The following is a 15,685-nucleotide window of genomic DNA, read 5'->3' on the forward strand; positions in this document are numbered from 1 at the left end:
TACAGGGAAAATATGCAAACTCCACACAGACATTCACCCAAGGGTGGACCAGGGAACATTATTCCAAACAAAGGACTTTGGAACCCTAAACTCTTTGCCCATGAAGATTGGATCAAAAGATGAATTATTCCTCATTGATATTCAGCAAGGATGTCAGAAGTCTCTGCTTAAAAGAAAATAAAGGCCATAGGAAATATGAAGAGGAGTAAGCTGTTAAGCCAATAGAGTGTCAGCATTTCTTGCATCCGCTTTTGTGTGTTTTCCAATAACTCTTGTTCCCCTACTGATGAAAAATCTAACACAACTTTAAATATAAACTAGAACTTTACCACCATTGCTTTCTGTGGCAAGGAATTCCAAAGACTTAACCCTCGTCATTTATATAAATGTCTTGGATGTGAGCATAAGAGTTACATTTAGTAAGTTTGCAGATGACACCAAAATTGTAGATGGAGCGAAGAAGGTTACCTCAGATTACAACAAGATCGTGATCAGATGGGCCAATGGGCTGAGGAGTGGCAGATGGAGTTTAATTTAGATAAATGCAAGGTGCTGCATTTTGGGAAAGCAAATTTTAACAGGATTTTTACACTTAATGGTAAGGTTCAAGGGAGAGTTTTTGAACAAAAAACCTGGAGTGCAGGTTCATAGCTCCTTGGAAGTAGAGTTGCAGGTAAATAGGACAGTGAAGAAAGTGTTTGGTATGCTTTTCTTTATTGGTCAGAGTATTGAGCTGGGAGGTCATGTTGGGGCTGTATAGGACATTGATTACGCCACTTTAATGAATATTGCGTGCAATTTTGGTCTCCATCCTATCAGAAGGATGTTGTGAAACTTGAAAGGGTTCAGAAAAGATTTACAAGAATGTTGCCAAAGTTGGAGGATTTGAGCTATAGGGAGAGGTTGAGCAGGCTGGGGCTGTTTTCCCTGGAGCGTCAGAGGCTGAAGGGTGACATTATAGAGGTTTATAAAATCATGAGGGGCATGGATAGGATAAATAGACAAGGTCTTTTCCCTTGGATGGGGGAGTCCAGCACTAGAGGGCATAATTCAGGGTGAGAGGGAAAAAATATAAAGGAGACCTAAGGGGCAAGTTTTACATGCAGAGGGTGGCATGTGTATGGAATGAGCTGCCAGAGGAAGTGGTGGAGGCTAACACAATTGCAACATTTAAAAGGCATCTGGATGGGTATATGAATAGGAAGGATTTGGAGGGATATGGCCGGGTGCTGGCGGTGGGACTAGATTGGGTTGGGATATCTGGTTGGCATGGACGAGCTGAACCAAAGGATCTGTTTCCGTGCTGTACATCTCTATGACTCTATGATTCTAAATATTGATACTGAGATCAATAGACCTCATGAGGGAAAGATGTGACAGAAAACAAAGTTAAGGTACAGATCAGCCATGATTCAATGTATTTTTGGTGCAGGTTTGCAGGTTGACTGACCTCCTGCCCTTTCTATGTAGCTGTGGTACAGTGCACTGTACTGTATCCTTTGAAGTTTTTACAGAGGAATGATGAATTCATATTTTGGGTGCAAACATTTAGCAGAATAGAATTTACCAGTGAGTATGCATGAACATCATGCATTTCCACCTATTCTTGGCAACAAAACAAATTAATTCAACTATCAAAACTTGACCTTTTCCTAAATTTCTTAAGATTGAGTTTTTGTTTTGAGAGGATTCAGGAAAATGTGCCTCATACATGCATGCCTTGTGAAGTTAGGTTCCAACCTTTGGTTAAAATATATTTACATAATCCCAAGAGCGTTCATGAACTTAGAAAATAATCATTGCTTCTTTCCATTATGAAGTACCCCCTGATGTATTAAAGAGTCATAACCTGCTATTGTTTTATTAATGTGGTTGAAAATTACATTTTCACCAAGAATAAGCATTTTAATAAGAATATTCTTCACTTGTTTTAAACTTAAAAGATAAAACTTACACTGAACCATTTAATGGATTTGTAGACATACACTAGTCAGTTGTTTGGTAAATTAAATACTATTTTTGATATGAATAATATTTTAAAACATGCATATCACCTTGATACATATGAAGGAGGGTGCAGTTACAACACTTGCATCTATCAGACAATATGAAAAATTACCAAAGTATGTTCTATGTAAAAAGAGTGATGGAAGGTGTCATCAACAGTGCTATCAATCAGTACCCGCTCAGCAATAAATGCTCAGTGACGCCCAGTTTGGCTTCTGCCAGAGCCACTCAGCTCCCGGCCTCATTACAGCCTTGGCAATGCCATGGACAAAAGAGCCAAATTCCAGAGGGGAGGTGAGAGTGACTGCCCTTGACAATACAGAAACATTTGAATGAGTGTGGCATCAAGGAACAATAGCAAAACTGGAATCAATGGGATTCAGGGCAAATTTTCTGCTAGTTGGATTCATACCTGGCATAAAGGAGAATGTTTGCGGTTGATAGATGTCAGTCATCTCTGCTCCAGGACATCTCTGCAGGAGTTCTTCAGGGTAGTGTCCTAGGCCCATCCATCTTCAGCTGCTTCATCAACAACCTTCCGTCCACCATAAGATCAGAAGTGGGGATATTCGTCAATGATTGCCCAATGCTCAGCACTATTCATGGATACTCTGATACTGAAGAAGTCCATGTTCGATGTTCAAATGCCACACGATCTGGATAATATGCAGGCTTGGGTTGACAAGTAGCAAGTAACATTCATGCCATACAATTGCCATCTCCAACAAGAGAGAATCTAACCATCAGCCATTGATTTCAATGGCATTGCCATAGCTGAATCTCCCACAATCAACATTGGAAGTTTACCATTGATCAGAAACTGAATTTGATGAGCCATACAGTGGCTATGAGAACTGGTTAGTGGCTAGGAATCCTGCAGTGAATATCTCACCTCCTGGCTCCACAAAAGCCACAATTCAGGAATGTGATGGAATAACCCCCCACTTGACTGGATGGATGCAGCTTCAGCAACAGTCAAGAAGCTTAACACCATCCAGGAAAAATGTTACTCGCTTGACCTTCACCACATCCAAAGAAAATCTCCTCCCTCTACCACCATCAGTCAGTTGCAGCAGTGTGTACTATCTACAGATGCACTGCAGAAATTCAAAGATCCTCAGCACCTTCCAAACCCACAAATGCTTGCATCTAGAAAGACAAGAACAGCAGATACATGGGAACACCATAGCAGCAAGGTTCCTTCTAAGCAAATCATCAGAGTTGGAATGACAGAGTATGGAATGACAAGCTGCTTCAACCTACTGGGGAATCCTGAATATAATAGTAAAGTGTCATATTATGGTATTTATCATTGATGACTAAGGCAAGCAACATCTTTTTTAATTAGAGGGCTGTTGATCTTTGAAATTGTCTCGCGGGTTGTGAATGCTGTATCGTTGAGCATATTCAAGATTGAGATTGATAGATTTTTAGGTCCCTCAAAGCACCCAGGGACAAGAGCAATGGCAGGAAAATGGACTGTAGAAGATCGACTGAGATCTTATTAATTGGTAGCATGCTGTGCAGTAAGGGATAAATGATCCACCGTGGTCCTAGTTTTCATACTTTTAATGTCTTTGAGGAAACCCCAAGACCCCAGAATACATGTCACATGGAGTCAAGCAGAGAAAACTCCTACTATCTTATTTTCCCTCTTAGCTTACAATGAGAAACTTTTGACACAGGGTTATCATCAATTCTGAGCACGAATGTTTACTAATAATCTCCTGCGTGAAACCCTCTCAAATGCCTTGTAATTATCCATGAAAAGACAGTATATTGATGCAAGTTGCCGATTTCCTTATGGCCAACTATACAACACCTGCATTTGTCTTTTGAGTGTCTGCATTCCTCTCTGACATTCTACTTTCCATAAACAGTTATAACATTTTCTGTTGTACTTCTTTGAAATACATTGGAAACTGGGATGAACATTATCATCTGATCAGATTTCAGGTACTAAATTTTGACAACAGCATTTATATCATATAAAATAAAAAATTACACAACACCAGATTATAGTCCAACAGGTTTATTTGTAACTACAACCCTTTTGTCAGGTAGCCAATGGGGTCAGATATAGGACACAATTCTGAGGAAGGGTCACCGGACCAGAACCATTAACTGATTTCTCTATACAGAAGATAGCAGACCTGCTGATCTTTTCCAGCAACTTCATTTTTTTATTTCTGATTTACAGCATCTACAGTACTTCTGGTTTTTACCCACTGGGTAATTGTCTTGGAGGGTTAAATGGGCCCAGTAAAGCAAGAACTCTAGCTTCAAGAGTCAGCTATGGCTCAGTTGGTAGGAATTATTTGAGGGGCTGAAGATAATGAACTAAACTGAACGGCAATAGCTCTAAAGGCAACAAGAGCAAAACTGTTTTTACATCAGGGAATGGTAGGGATCTGAGTGTGATAAAGACAGTTGACTCAATTGGAAAGATGTTGTCAAACTTGAAAGAGTTCAGATTTAGATTAGATTAGATTTAGATTACTTACAGTGTGGAAACAGGCCCTTCGGCCCAACAAGTCCACATCGACCCACCAAAGAGCAACCCACCCAGACCCATTCCTCTACATTTACCCCTTCACCTAACACTACGGGCAATTTTGCATGGACAATTTGCCTAACCTGCACATCTTTGGACTGTGGGAAGAAACCGGAGCACCTTGAGGAAACCCACGCATACACAGGGAGAATGTGCAAACTCCACAGAGATGGCTGCCTGAGGTGGGAATTGGACCGGGTCTCTGGCACTGTGAGACAGCAGTGCTAACCACTGTGTCACCGTGCTGCCCTAAAGAAACGATTTACAAGGATGTTGCCAGGGTTAGAGGATTTGAGCTATAGGGAGAGGCTGAACAGGCTGGGGCTGTTTTCCCTGGAACGTCGGAGGCTGAGGGGTGATCTTATAGAGGTTTACAAACTTATGAGGGGCATGGATAGGGTAAATAGGCAAAGTCTTTTCCGTGGGGTTGGGGAGTCAAGAACTAGAGGGCATAGGTTTAGGGTGGGAGGGGAAAGATATAAAAGAGACCTACAAGGCAACGTTTTCATGCAGAGGGTGTTATGTGTATGGAATGAGCTGCCAGAGGATGTGGTGGAGGCTGGTACAATTGCAACATTTCAGAGGCATTTGGATGGGTATATGAATAGGAAGAGTTTGGAGGGATATGGGCTGGGTGTTGGCAGGTGGGACTAGATTGGGTTGGGATATCTGGTCGGCATGGACGGGTTGGACTGAAGGGTCTGTTTCCATGCTGTACATCTCTATGACTCTATAAACTGGATCTGATGATTATGCAAACAGAAACAAATTGCAAGGCTATGGGGGAAAACGAGAGGGGGAGTGGGACAATCTGAATTGTTCTTGCAGACAACTGGCACGGACATGATGGATGGAATAGCCTCCAAAGTCATAAGCATTCTGGGATTTTAAATGTACAGTCCTTTAGGTGGTCATGGAACTACATTAATGTAGCTATACAGAAGCTGGCTGTTGAGACTGAGGCAATAGAAATAAAGACAGCACATTTTAAAGGCTTAAAAAAGTAAAATTATAACTTAAAAATTCTAAACTGCCCATGAAAGTAGAAATCTCAGGTTTCTTTCAGTTTCTTTTTAAATACATTTTTCATAACATGGAAGTTAGCAGTGCTAATTAACAGCTACTTTTGAGAACTCTTTTGAAGAACTATTTTTGACTTCCATCTCTGGCAAGCAAGATTGCAGCAACACTGTTAATTACCACCTATGCAAATACTGATTTGGAGATGCTGGGGTTGAACTGGGGTGCACAAAGCTAGGAATCACACAACACCAGGTTATAGTCCAACAGGTTTATTTGGCAGCACTAGCTTTCAGAGCACCGCTCCTTCCTCAGGTGGTAGCAAGTGCTTCCAAATAAACCTGGTGGACAATAACCTGGTGTTGTGTGATTTTCAACTATGCAAATACTAAAATTTTGTCTGGATGAATCAGAAGGGTCAAATAGCTTTTCCATTTCTCTTTTATGTTTGCACTTTCCCAAATTGACCTTCGCCACAAATCTCACACTCATCGCCCATCACCAAACACACATACACACACACCACTCCCCCCCCCCCCCTCCCCCACTCCATTCCATCTCTTTCTTTCACTTTCTTGAAGAAAGTTCCTTAGTTCCAGGAGTTCAGATGGGGAGCAATTTATTAGGTGTGCCCATAAGACTTTTTTGAAACGGTTTGGCGATAGTCCAATGAGGGAAGGGGCCATAATTGACCGGGTATTGGGAGATGAGCCCAGCCAGGTGATCAAAGTTTCAACGGGGGAGCACTTGGGAATAGTGACAATTCTGTAAGTCTTTGGATGCTTATGGATAAGGGCAAAAGTGGACCTTGAACGAAGGTGTTAGACTGGGGCAAGGCCAATTATAACTGAATTAGGCAAAAATTGGACAATGTGAATTGACAGCAGCTGTTTGAGGGTAAATCCACATCTGACATGTGGGATTATTTTAAAGACCAATTGATTTGGGTGCAGGACAGCCATGTTCCTGTGAAAATAAAGGACAGGAATGGCAGTATTCGGGAATTTGGATGACAAGAGAAATTATCAGTTTAGTTAAAAAAAAAGGAAACATACCTAAGGCAACTAAAAACAAAGTCCTTGAAGAATATAGAGAAAGTAGGAAGGAGCTCAAAAGGTGAGCTAGGAGGGTAAAAGGAACTGTGAAATGTCCTTGACCAGCAGGTTTAGGGAGAATCCCAAAATATTTTATATGTATATTAGGAGCAAGAAGTATTCTGGAAAAGAGTAGGCCCTTTCAAGGACAAAGGAGGGCGGTTATGTGTGAAGCCAGAGGAAAAGGGTCAGATCCTTAATAACTATTTTACATCAGTATTCACCAAAGAGAGAGACATTGAGAGATTCAAGGTTAGTGAAAGATGTGCGAGTAGGCCAACATAATGAAGGAGGAAGTGTGAGTTTGTTGAAATGTATTAAGGTAGACAAGTCTCCAGAGCCAGATGGGATCCATCGAGGATTCTGTGGGATCTATTCCAGGATTCTGCAGGAGATGAGGATGTTCATAGCTGGGGCCTTAACAGATGTCTTTACACCCTCTTTAGCCGCAGGTGAGGCTCCAGAGGACTAGAGAATGGCCAATGTTGTTCCATTGTTTAAGGGAAACAGAGATAATTCAGGTAATTTCAGGCCGGTAATCCTGACGTCAGCGGCGGGGAAGCTATTGGAGAAGATACTGAGAGTCAGGATTTATTCATATTTGGAAGTAAATGGACTTGTTAGTGATAGGCAGCATGGGTTTGTGAGAAGAAGATCATGTCTCACCAACTTGATTTGAGTTTATTGAGGAGGTGACAACAATGACTGATGAGGGAAGGGTGGTGGATGTTGTCCAAATGGACTTTAGTAAGGCAATTGATAAGGTACCTCATGGCAGGCTGGTATGGAAGAAGTGTTGCATGGGATCTGGGGTGAGCTGGCTAGATGGATACAAAACTGGCTTGGTCATAGAAGATTGAGAATAGCAGTGCAAGGGTGCTTTCTGGAATGGAGATCAGTAACTAGTGGTGTTCCACAGGGACATTTGTTGTTTGTAATATACAAATAAATGATCTGGAGGAAAATGTAGATAGTCTGATTAGTAAGCTTGCAGGTGACACCAAAACTGGTGGTGTTGCAGATAAATGAGGACTGTCAAAGGATGCAGGAGGTTATAGATAGATTGCAAATTTGGGCACAGAAACAGCAGATGGAGCTTAATCTGGACAAATGTGAGGTGATGCATTCTGGAAGATCAAATTATACAATAAGTGACTGAATCCTTAGGAGTATTGATGTACAGAGAAATCTGGGCATACAGGTCTACAGATCCTTCAGTGACAACACAGGTGGGTAACTTGATCAAGAAGGCATACAACATGCTTGCCTTCATCAGCTGGGGTACTGAATATAAAAGTTGGCAAGTTATATTACAGCTGTACAAAACTTTAGTAAAGCCACATTTGGAATTGTATGCAGTTCTGGTTGTCACACTACCAGACGGACATCAATGCTTTGGACAGGATACAAAGGAGGACTTTAGTTACAAGGAGAGGTTGGATAAACTCAGACTGCTTTCACTTGAAAGATGGAAGCTGAGGGGTGACCTGATAGAGATCTACAAACCTATGAGGGGCATAGATAGGGTGGACAGTCAGTGTTTTTTTTTCCTCCAGGGTGGAAAGATCAACTACAAAAGGACACAAGTTCAAGGTGAGAGGGGGGAAAGTATAGGTGAGAAGTGAGGGAACGTTTTTCACACAGAGGATGGTGGGTGTCTGGAACACAATGCCATTGGGACTGGTGGAAGCCGGCATGTTAGCAACTTTTAAGGCATATCTTGATAAACACATAAATGGGAGGCAAACAGAGGGATAGAAACTGCATATGGGCAACAAGCAGCAAGTCTAAATAAGGATTAGGAATTGGCGCATACCTGGTGGGCTGATGGCCCAGTTCCTGCGCTGTATTGCAATATTGTATAAGACAGTTAGAAATTAAGTTACAATTTTTGACATCCCAACTACAGTGTATGTAGGTTATTCTGAAATAATTCAATAATATAAACAAAATGTCCGTTAAACTAATGTGCGATGTTGTCGATAAACTTGATGAAAGAAATACCGAATTTATTTGTTTAATCAAAATTTTAAGGCAAAACATTTTGCATAAACTGTACCATCACCTAATGGATTTGATTTATTACAGACAAAATAATTATGTAATTTCAAACCTTGAACACAAATACCGAACGAACCTTTTGCTTCACATTTTTTGTCCCCTTTCTAACACAATTTTAAATAGAGCATTTATGAAGTGCGTATTATTTACAAACTGTCCAAATCATTTGCACATAAAGGATGACTTTTGTTTCTGATGGAAAATGATGTTCTCTGCCGATTTCCTTGTGTTTACCATATTTGTTATACTGTACATGCAAAGGAGTTTGCAAACAGCCATCCCTCCCATTTTAATCAATGATGTCTCTTGTATTTCATTGAAATGTAAACAGCTCCCTATTCATATAAAACTGAACTGAACAGCGAGTACAGACTATACATTTAATAGCTTAGGGTTGAAAATATCACACTTGATATTACAGATATGAGAACTTCCATTCATACAGTATCGACATAATGGCAAGAAAATGGTGCATTCCATCTTTAGTATAAATTGCACCATTGCACAGTAATCAGAAAAACCGCCCCCTCCGAACACATATTTTTGATAATCAGATCAAGATTAAATCCCTTGCCTCCTTGCCTATGAAACAAAGCTGGTTTTCTGATATTAATATTAGTTGGATACATTAAAGGAAATATGCTCACAACTCTAAAGCAAAGTTTGACAGATTATCAAGGGAAAGCAAAATATGTGACGTGGAGACATTGGCATGAACTAGTCCTCTTGGAATTATTTTAGGATAGCAATGTCTGCACTTGCTGTGGAGATCGTTGCAGGATTGTTGCTGGTTCTTTGTACTCATTGGTTGGATTTATCACTGCTGTGTAGATGTTGCTGTAGGCACCACACACTAGTTCTGTGGATCGCTTGAAAATTTTTTCCCTGAAAATTAGAACAAATATTGTCAAGAAAACATAAAAATATGAGCATGAATAAAGTACATGTTCAACTTTGCAATACTCTAATACCTTTGCTTTTGGAGGATTGATTTCAATAACTGAGCTGAAGTTTGGTTAATGGGTAGAATCTGACAATGCGAAAGCCCATCCAAATCATTTCCCTATTGTTCACATTCAGATTTTAGTCTGGCGCACTGACCTCTACACCGCTGAAGCCAAACGCCAACCTGAGGACACCTCTTCCTACCACCCCCTCGACCATGACCCCATCCCCCCATCACCAAACCATAATTTCCCAGACCATACAGAACCTCATCACCTCAGGAGATCTCCCACCAACAGCTTCCAACCTCATAGTCCAGGAACCCCACACTGCCTGGTTCTACCTACTTCCCAAGATCCATAAGCCTGACCACCCTGGCCGACCCATTGTCTCAGCATGCTCCTGCCCCACTGAACTCATCTCTACCTACCTCGACACTGTCCTATCCCCCCTAGTTCAGGAACTCCCCACATACATTCGAGACATCACCCACGCCCTCCACCCCCTCCAAGACTTCCGTTTCCCCGGCCCCCAACGCCTCATCTTCACCATGGATATCCAATCCCTCTACACCTCCATCCGCCATGACCAGGGGCTCCAAGCCCTCAGTTTCTTCCTCTTCTGACGTCCCCAACAGTACCCTTCCACTGACACACTCATTCGTTTGGCCGAACTGGTCCTCACCAGTAACAATTTCTCCTTCGAATCCTCCCACTTCCTCCAGACCAAAGGGGTAGCCATAGGCACCCGTATGGGCCCCAGCTATGCCTGTCTCTTTGTTGGCTACGTAGACCAGTCGATCTTCCATAATTACACCGGCACCACTCCCCACCTCTTCCTCCGCTACATTGATGACTGTATTGGTGCCACATTGTGCACCCGCGAGGAGGTTGAGCAATTCATCAATGTCACCAACACATTCCACCCTGACTTTAAAGTTACCTGGACCATCTTTGACACCTCCCTCCCCTTCCTGGACCTCTCCATCTCCATTAATGACGACAGACTTGACACCGACATTTTTTACAAACCCAGCAACTCCCACAGCTACCTGGATTACACCTCTTCCCACCCTACCTCCTGCAAAAATGCCATTCTGTATTCCCAATTCCTCCGCCTCTGCCGTATCTGCTCCCAGGAGGACCAGTTCCACTACAGAACACACCAGATGGCCTCCTTCTTTAGAGGCCACAATTTTCCTTCCCACGTGGTTAAAGATGCCCTCCCATGCATCTTGTCCACATCCCGCACCTCTGCCCTCAGACCCCACCCCTTCAACTGTAACAAGGTTCACCTTCCACCCTACCAACCTTCGCATAAACCAAATCATCCACCAACATTTCCACCACCTCCAAACAGACCCCACCACCAGGGATATATTTCCCTCCCCACCCCTTTCCGCCCTCCGCAAAGACCGTTCCCTCTGTGACTACCTGGTCAGGTCCACGCCTCCCCCCCCCTACAACCCACCCTTCCATCCTGGCACCTTCCCCTACCACTGCAGGAATTGCAAAACCTGCGCCCACACTACCTCCCTCACCTCTATCCAAGGCCCTAAAGGAGCCGTCCACATCCACCAAAGTTTTACCTGCACATCCACCAATATCATTTATTGTATCCGTTGCTCCCAATGCGGTCTCCTCTACATTGGGGAGACTGGACACCTCCTAGCAGAGTGCTTTAGGGAACATCTCAGGGACACCCACACCAATCAACCACACCACCCCGTTGCCCAACATTTCAACTCCCTCTCCCACTTTGCCGAGGACATGGAGGTCCTGGGCTTCCTTCATCGCCGCTCCCTCATCACCAGTTGCCTGGAGGAAGAATGCCTCATCTTCCACCTTGGAACACTTCAACCCCAGGGCATCAATGTGGACTTCCAACAGTTTCCTCATTTCCCCTTCCCCTACCTCACCCCAGTTCCAAACTTCCAGCTCAGCACTGTCCCCAAGACTTGTCCTACTTGCCAATCTTCTTTTCCATCTATCCACTCCAACCTCCTCCCTCACCTATCACCTTCATCCCCTCCCCCACTCACCTATTGTACTCTATGCTACTTTCTCCCCACTCCCACCCTCCTCTGGCTTATCTCTCCACCCTTCAGGCTTTCTACCTTTATTCCTGATGAAGGGCTTTTGCCCGAAACATCGATTTTACTGCTGCTCGGATGCTGCCTGAACTGCTGTGCTCTTCCAGCACCACTAATCCAGAATCTGGTCTCCAGCATCTATAGCCATTGTTTTTACCTTTCAGATTCTGGTTGAGCTGTCATGCGTTTCCATTATGTTCTACCTTTAATTGAGATTTGCAGCATTGATCCTTTTATTTATCTTAGCTACATTATAACAGGATCAACAGACGGTTTCCCACTTGGCCTTTATATTTTTATTCCCACAAAAAGGGCTGAAAATCATCACCATGTGCATTAATACATTTTAGAAAAAAAAACTGCTCCCAATCTTTCACATATACTCACTTTAGTGTTCCACTTAAAATGAAATTCAGTTGTGGCATTAATAGACTATCAGGAGAGGCCAGATAGCGATCAAACTGGACCTAAAAAACACACACATTCAATTCAATTAGATATTCAAAAGTATGTACTATTTTTCCTATGTTAAACTACTGAAGATTGACAATAACTAAGGAATTGATATTTTTTAAATTAGCAGGATTTGTGGAAATACGTTATTCACTTCAGCTCATTGGAACTAATGCAAAAAAAATCTATGAAGCAGCATTCCATTTGTTGGTAATTAGGTTGCATCATCATTGGCACATATTTTTTTTAACCACTGATGGGATGTGGGCATCACTAGTCTGGCCAGCATTTGTTGCTCATTCCTAATTGTCCACAGGGCAGGTATGACTCACATGTAGGCCAGGTCAGGGTGGTAAATGTCCAGTGACATTACCATCATGCCACCCCTTTCTCGACAGAACATTGAACCACAGGAGGAGACTACGAACCAGAATGAAGGTAGTAGAAAATTAACACATTTTGTTTCAGCCTTCAATATCAGTACCAGGGTGCTGCAGCTCCGGTACAGCTCAAATCTTGGAAGTGTAAATCTCCTCTGTGTTGTCATTCTTACATGCTAACCACAAACTCACAAGAGTAATTATGTGTTCTACCATGGGAAAGATCATAATTTCCTACAGTAGCTGTTGCAATAGTTTCTGATCATGGATTTGCATAGTAGTAAATTGTTTCTAGTGCTTTGCAGAAGGCTAGAGAATAATCAAAATTATTTAATGTGAGACCTCGAAGGGCAGAAGGGGAGGGGAGAGAGAAAAAGACACAGAAAAAGAGTGAGTGATAGAGAGATAGAGAAAGAGAAAGAGAAAATGACTAATTCAGCAGCCTCATCTGTGCAACTATTTACTGAGACAATTGAAGGTTTTCTGAAAACAAAATCTTCAAAACAGTTGCTCCATCTTCCAAATCTCTGGAAGCCTCAAATATTCTCCTCTAGGCCTTTCTTTAAATTCATTCAGAGAATGTGGGCATCATTGGCAAGGCCAACATTTATTGCCCATCATTAATTGCCCTTGGGAAGGTGATGGTGAGCTGCCTTGACTAACCCAGTCGATTTGGTACAGGTACACCTAAAGTGCTTATGATTCGGAGATGCCGGTATTGGACTGGGGTGGACAAAGTTAAAAATCACACAACTCCAGATTCTCGTCCAACAGGTCTATTTGGAAGCACTAGCTTTTGGACCACTGCTCCTTCATCAAATCATAACCTTATTCTCCACAACCACCTGATGAAGGAGCAGCGCTCCAAAAGCTAGTGTTTCCAAATGAACCTGGTGGACTATAATCTGGTGTTGTGAGAGTTTTAACCTAAAATGCTGTTAGGAAGGGAATTCCAGGATTTTGGTCCAATGACAGTAAAGGGATGGTACTATATTTCCAAGTCAGGATGGTGAGCAGCTTAGAGGGGAACTTGCAGGTAGTGGTGTCCCACGTATTTGCTGTCCTTATCCTCCAAGATGGAATGGTTGTGCATTTCCTAGGTACTATCTAAGCAGTTTTACTGAATTTCTACAGTGTGTCTTGTAGACGGTACACACTGCTGCCACTGGGCGCCAGGATAGTAGAAGAGAATGTTTGTGGATGTCATGCTAAACAATTTGGCTGCTTTGTCCTGGATAGTTGTCAAGCTTCTTAAGTGTTGTTGGAACTGCATTCATCCAGGGCAATCTTGAGATGAGTTACTCACTGCAGGAGTTCAACCATCTGACCTGTTATTGCAGCCACATTATTTATACAGCCATACCCCACTCCGATTATACCACATTCCAGTTCCTCCGATTACAGTTTGACAGCCCTATCATATTTTTGATCATTGCCTTCTCTTCAAATTCACAGTGATGTTAGGAGTGTTAGGTAATTTGGATTGCTTTTATTCCAATGGAGGAGGCCCAGAACCTGCATGCCCTTGGCGGAGAGGGAGGGGGAGTTAAAGTGTTCAGCTACACGGCAGTGGGATTGGTTGATGCGAGGGTCTCTGGGCACATGAGCACATAATGAGCACATACTTTCAAGATCAGAGCCAAACGTTACAGAGATAGATGCTCATTTGGAAAATACAACCATGCCCTTGGCCTCGGTTTTGGAGTAAGCTAGGCTTCTGTATATACTGTTAGATTTTGAAGTCATAGTACAGCATCTATTAATGGAAAGTATTAATCAATGAAACATTGTGCAATTCTCAAGTTAAATTGCAACAAATATAGCATTTAAGGAGAAATAATGAAGATGGTGTCAATACTAAAAATAATTCCAGCTCAGACCTTTATTGCTTTTCAGTACTGGAAGGTCAAGTAAAGAGAAACATGGCAAAGCCGAGTTGGGAATGGAAGTTTGGGCACCTCAAGCAGGGTCTTTGTGATCTTGTGTCATCTTTGTTTCAGTAGTTCTGTATAACACCAGGCTCATTCTGGGTTTAAAAAAACAGGTCCCAAAAAAATGCAATAAAAGGTTCCGAACCCTGTGTCATCTAGTACAATATGTGAATTCATTCATAGTAAGTAAGCCAAATCTTCATGAGAAAATTCAAGGATATTCACAAATTTGATAACAGATTAAAGAGACAACATAATCCATTCAACAGCTACATGCAAAAAGGTAACCCTGTTACACAAACACAAAAAGAATTAATGACCTTATTTAACTCAGATTTCCCTTCAGTGTTTTCGTGTTGATATGCTGGAATTCCAGCAGAGACGCAAGGAAGGAAACGGCCTCATATGGCACAACACAGTTCCTGAAGCCATTTCCTGTCCACAATGACTAGACAAGTGCTTCTTGTGCACTCAGCAAGATCTGGTTAACTTTTTGATCAAAAGAAGAATAAAAACATTCTTTGCTCATCTTAAAACAAAAATATTTGACTTTATAAATACTAAGATCATGTTTTACATAAAGTTTGGTGCATGAACATTGTTTTTTGTGCAGTTAACTGCATGGGATTGATGGATAATGATTTGTGTTACAGCAACATTTGTTGCCATTATAAAGCACAAAGGAAGCACACTTTAGTCATAACACAGATAGAGTGACCTGGATCACATGATTATTCCCTTTTCATTCTTTTTGTTGGCTTTCCTGTAGTTTGTTTTTGGATGGGGACTACATTATAGCTGAGCCACTTTCAGGAAATTACAAAAAGGTTCATTTTGGGTTAGAAAAGAACTAGTCCATATGAGAATAAGATGTATCTGCTTTGGTTACCACATCACTAGGTGATTTATTAAATGAAAAGGAAGCTGGCTGTTTCTGTATATATTTAGAGACATGTTCTTATACAAATATTGCACAATGATATTTCCAAGTACCTTACAGGACCAACTGGCAAGTCAACAAATTGTATCTTTACCACTGCTCCTGAACACATTTTTGTTCAAATGTTAGTCAGATGCAGGATCAAAATTCCAAATGTATCCCCACAATATATCCTATTTGTAAGGTTTCAAAACTACAGTTAATATGA

General features: G+C 41.9%; 1 protein-coding gene across 1 annotated transcript in view; it reads right to left on the reverse strand.

Moving 5' to 3' along the window:
- Nucleotides 1-8,663: 8,663 nt before the first annotated feature.
- Nucleotides 8,664-15,685, reverse strand: part of cog6 (component of oligomeric golgi complex 6) — a 113,493-nt gene continuing 106,471 nt past the window's right edge. The window contains exons 18-19 of the mRNA XM_072577159.1: nt 12,161-12,240; nt 8,664-9,621 (exon numbers count right to left, since the gene is read on the reverse strand). Coding sequence (XP_072433260.1) covers nt 9,474-9,621; nt 12,161-12,240 — 228 coding nt within the window. The 3' untranslated portion in view covers nt 8,664-9,473. The remainder of the gene's footprint in view (nt 9,622-12,160; nt 12,241-15,685) is intronic.

This window comes from Chiloscyllium punctatum, chromosome 9 (genome assembly GCF_047496795.1).
Source record: "Chiloscyllium punctatum isolate Juve2018m chromosome 9, sChiPun1.3, whole genome shotgun sequence".
In the NCBI taxonomy this organism is placed as follows: domain Eukaryota; kingdom Metazoa; phylum Chordata; class Chondrichthyes; order Orectolobiformes; family Hemiscylliidae; genus Chiloscyllium; species Chiloscyllium punctatum.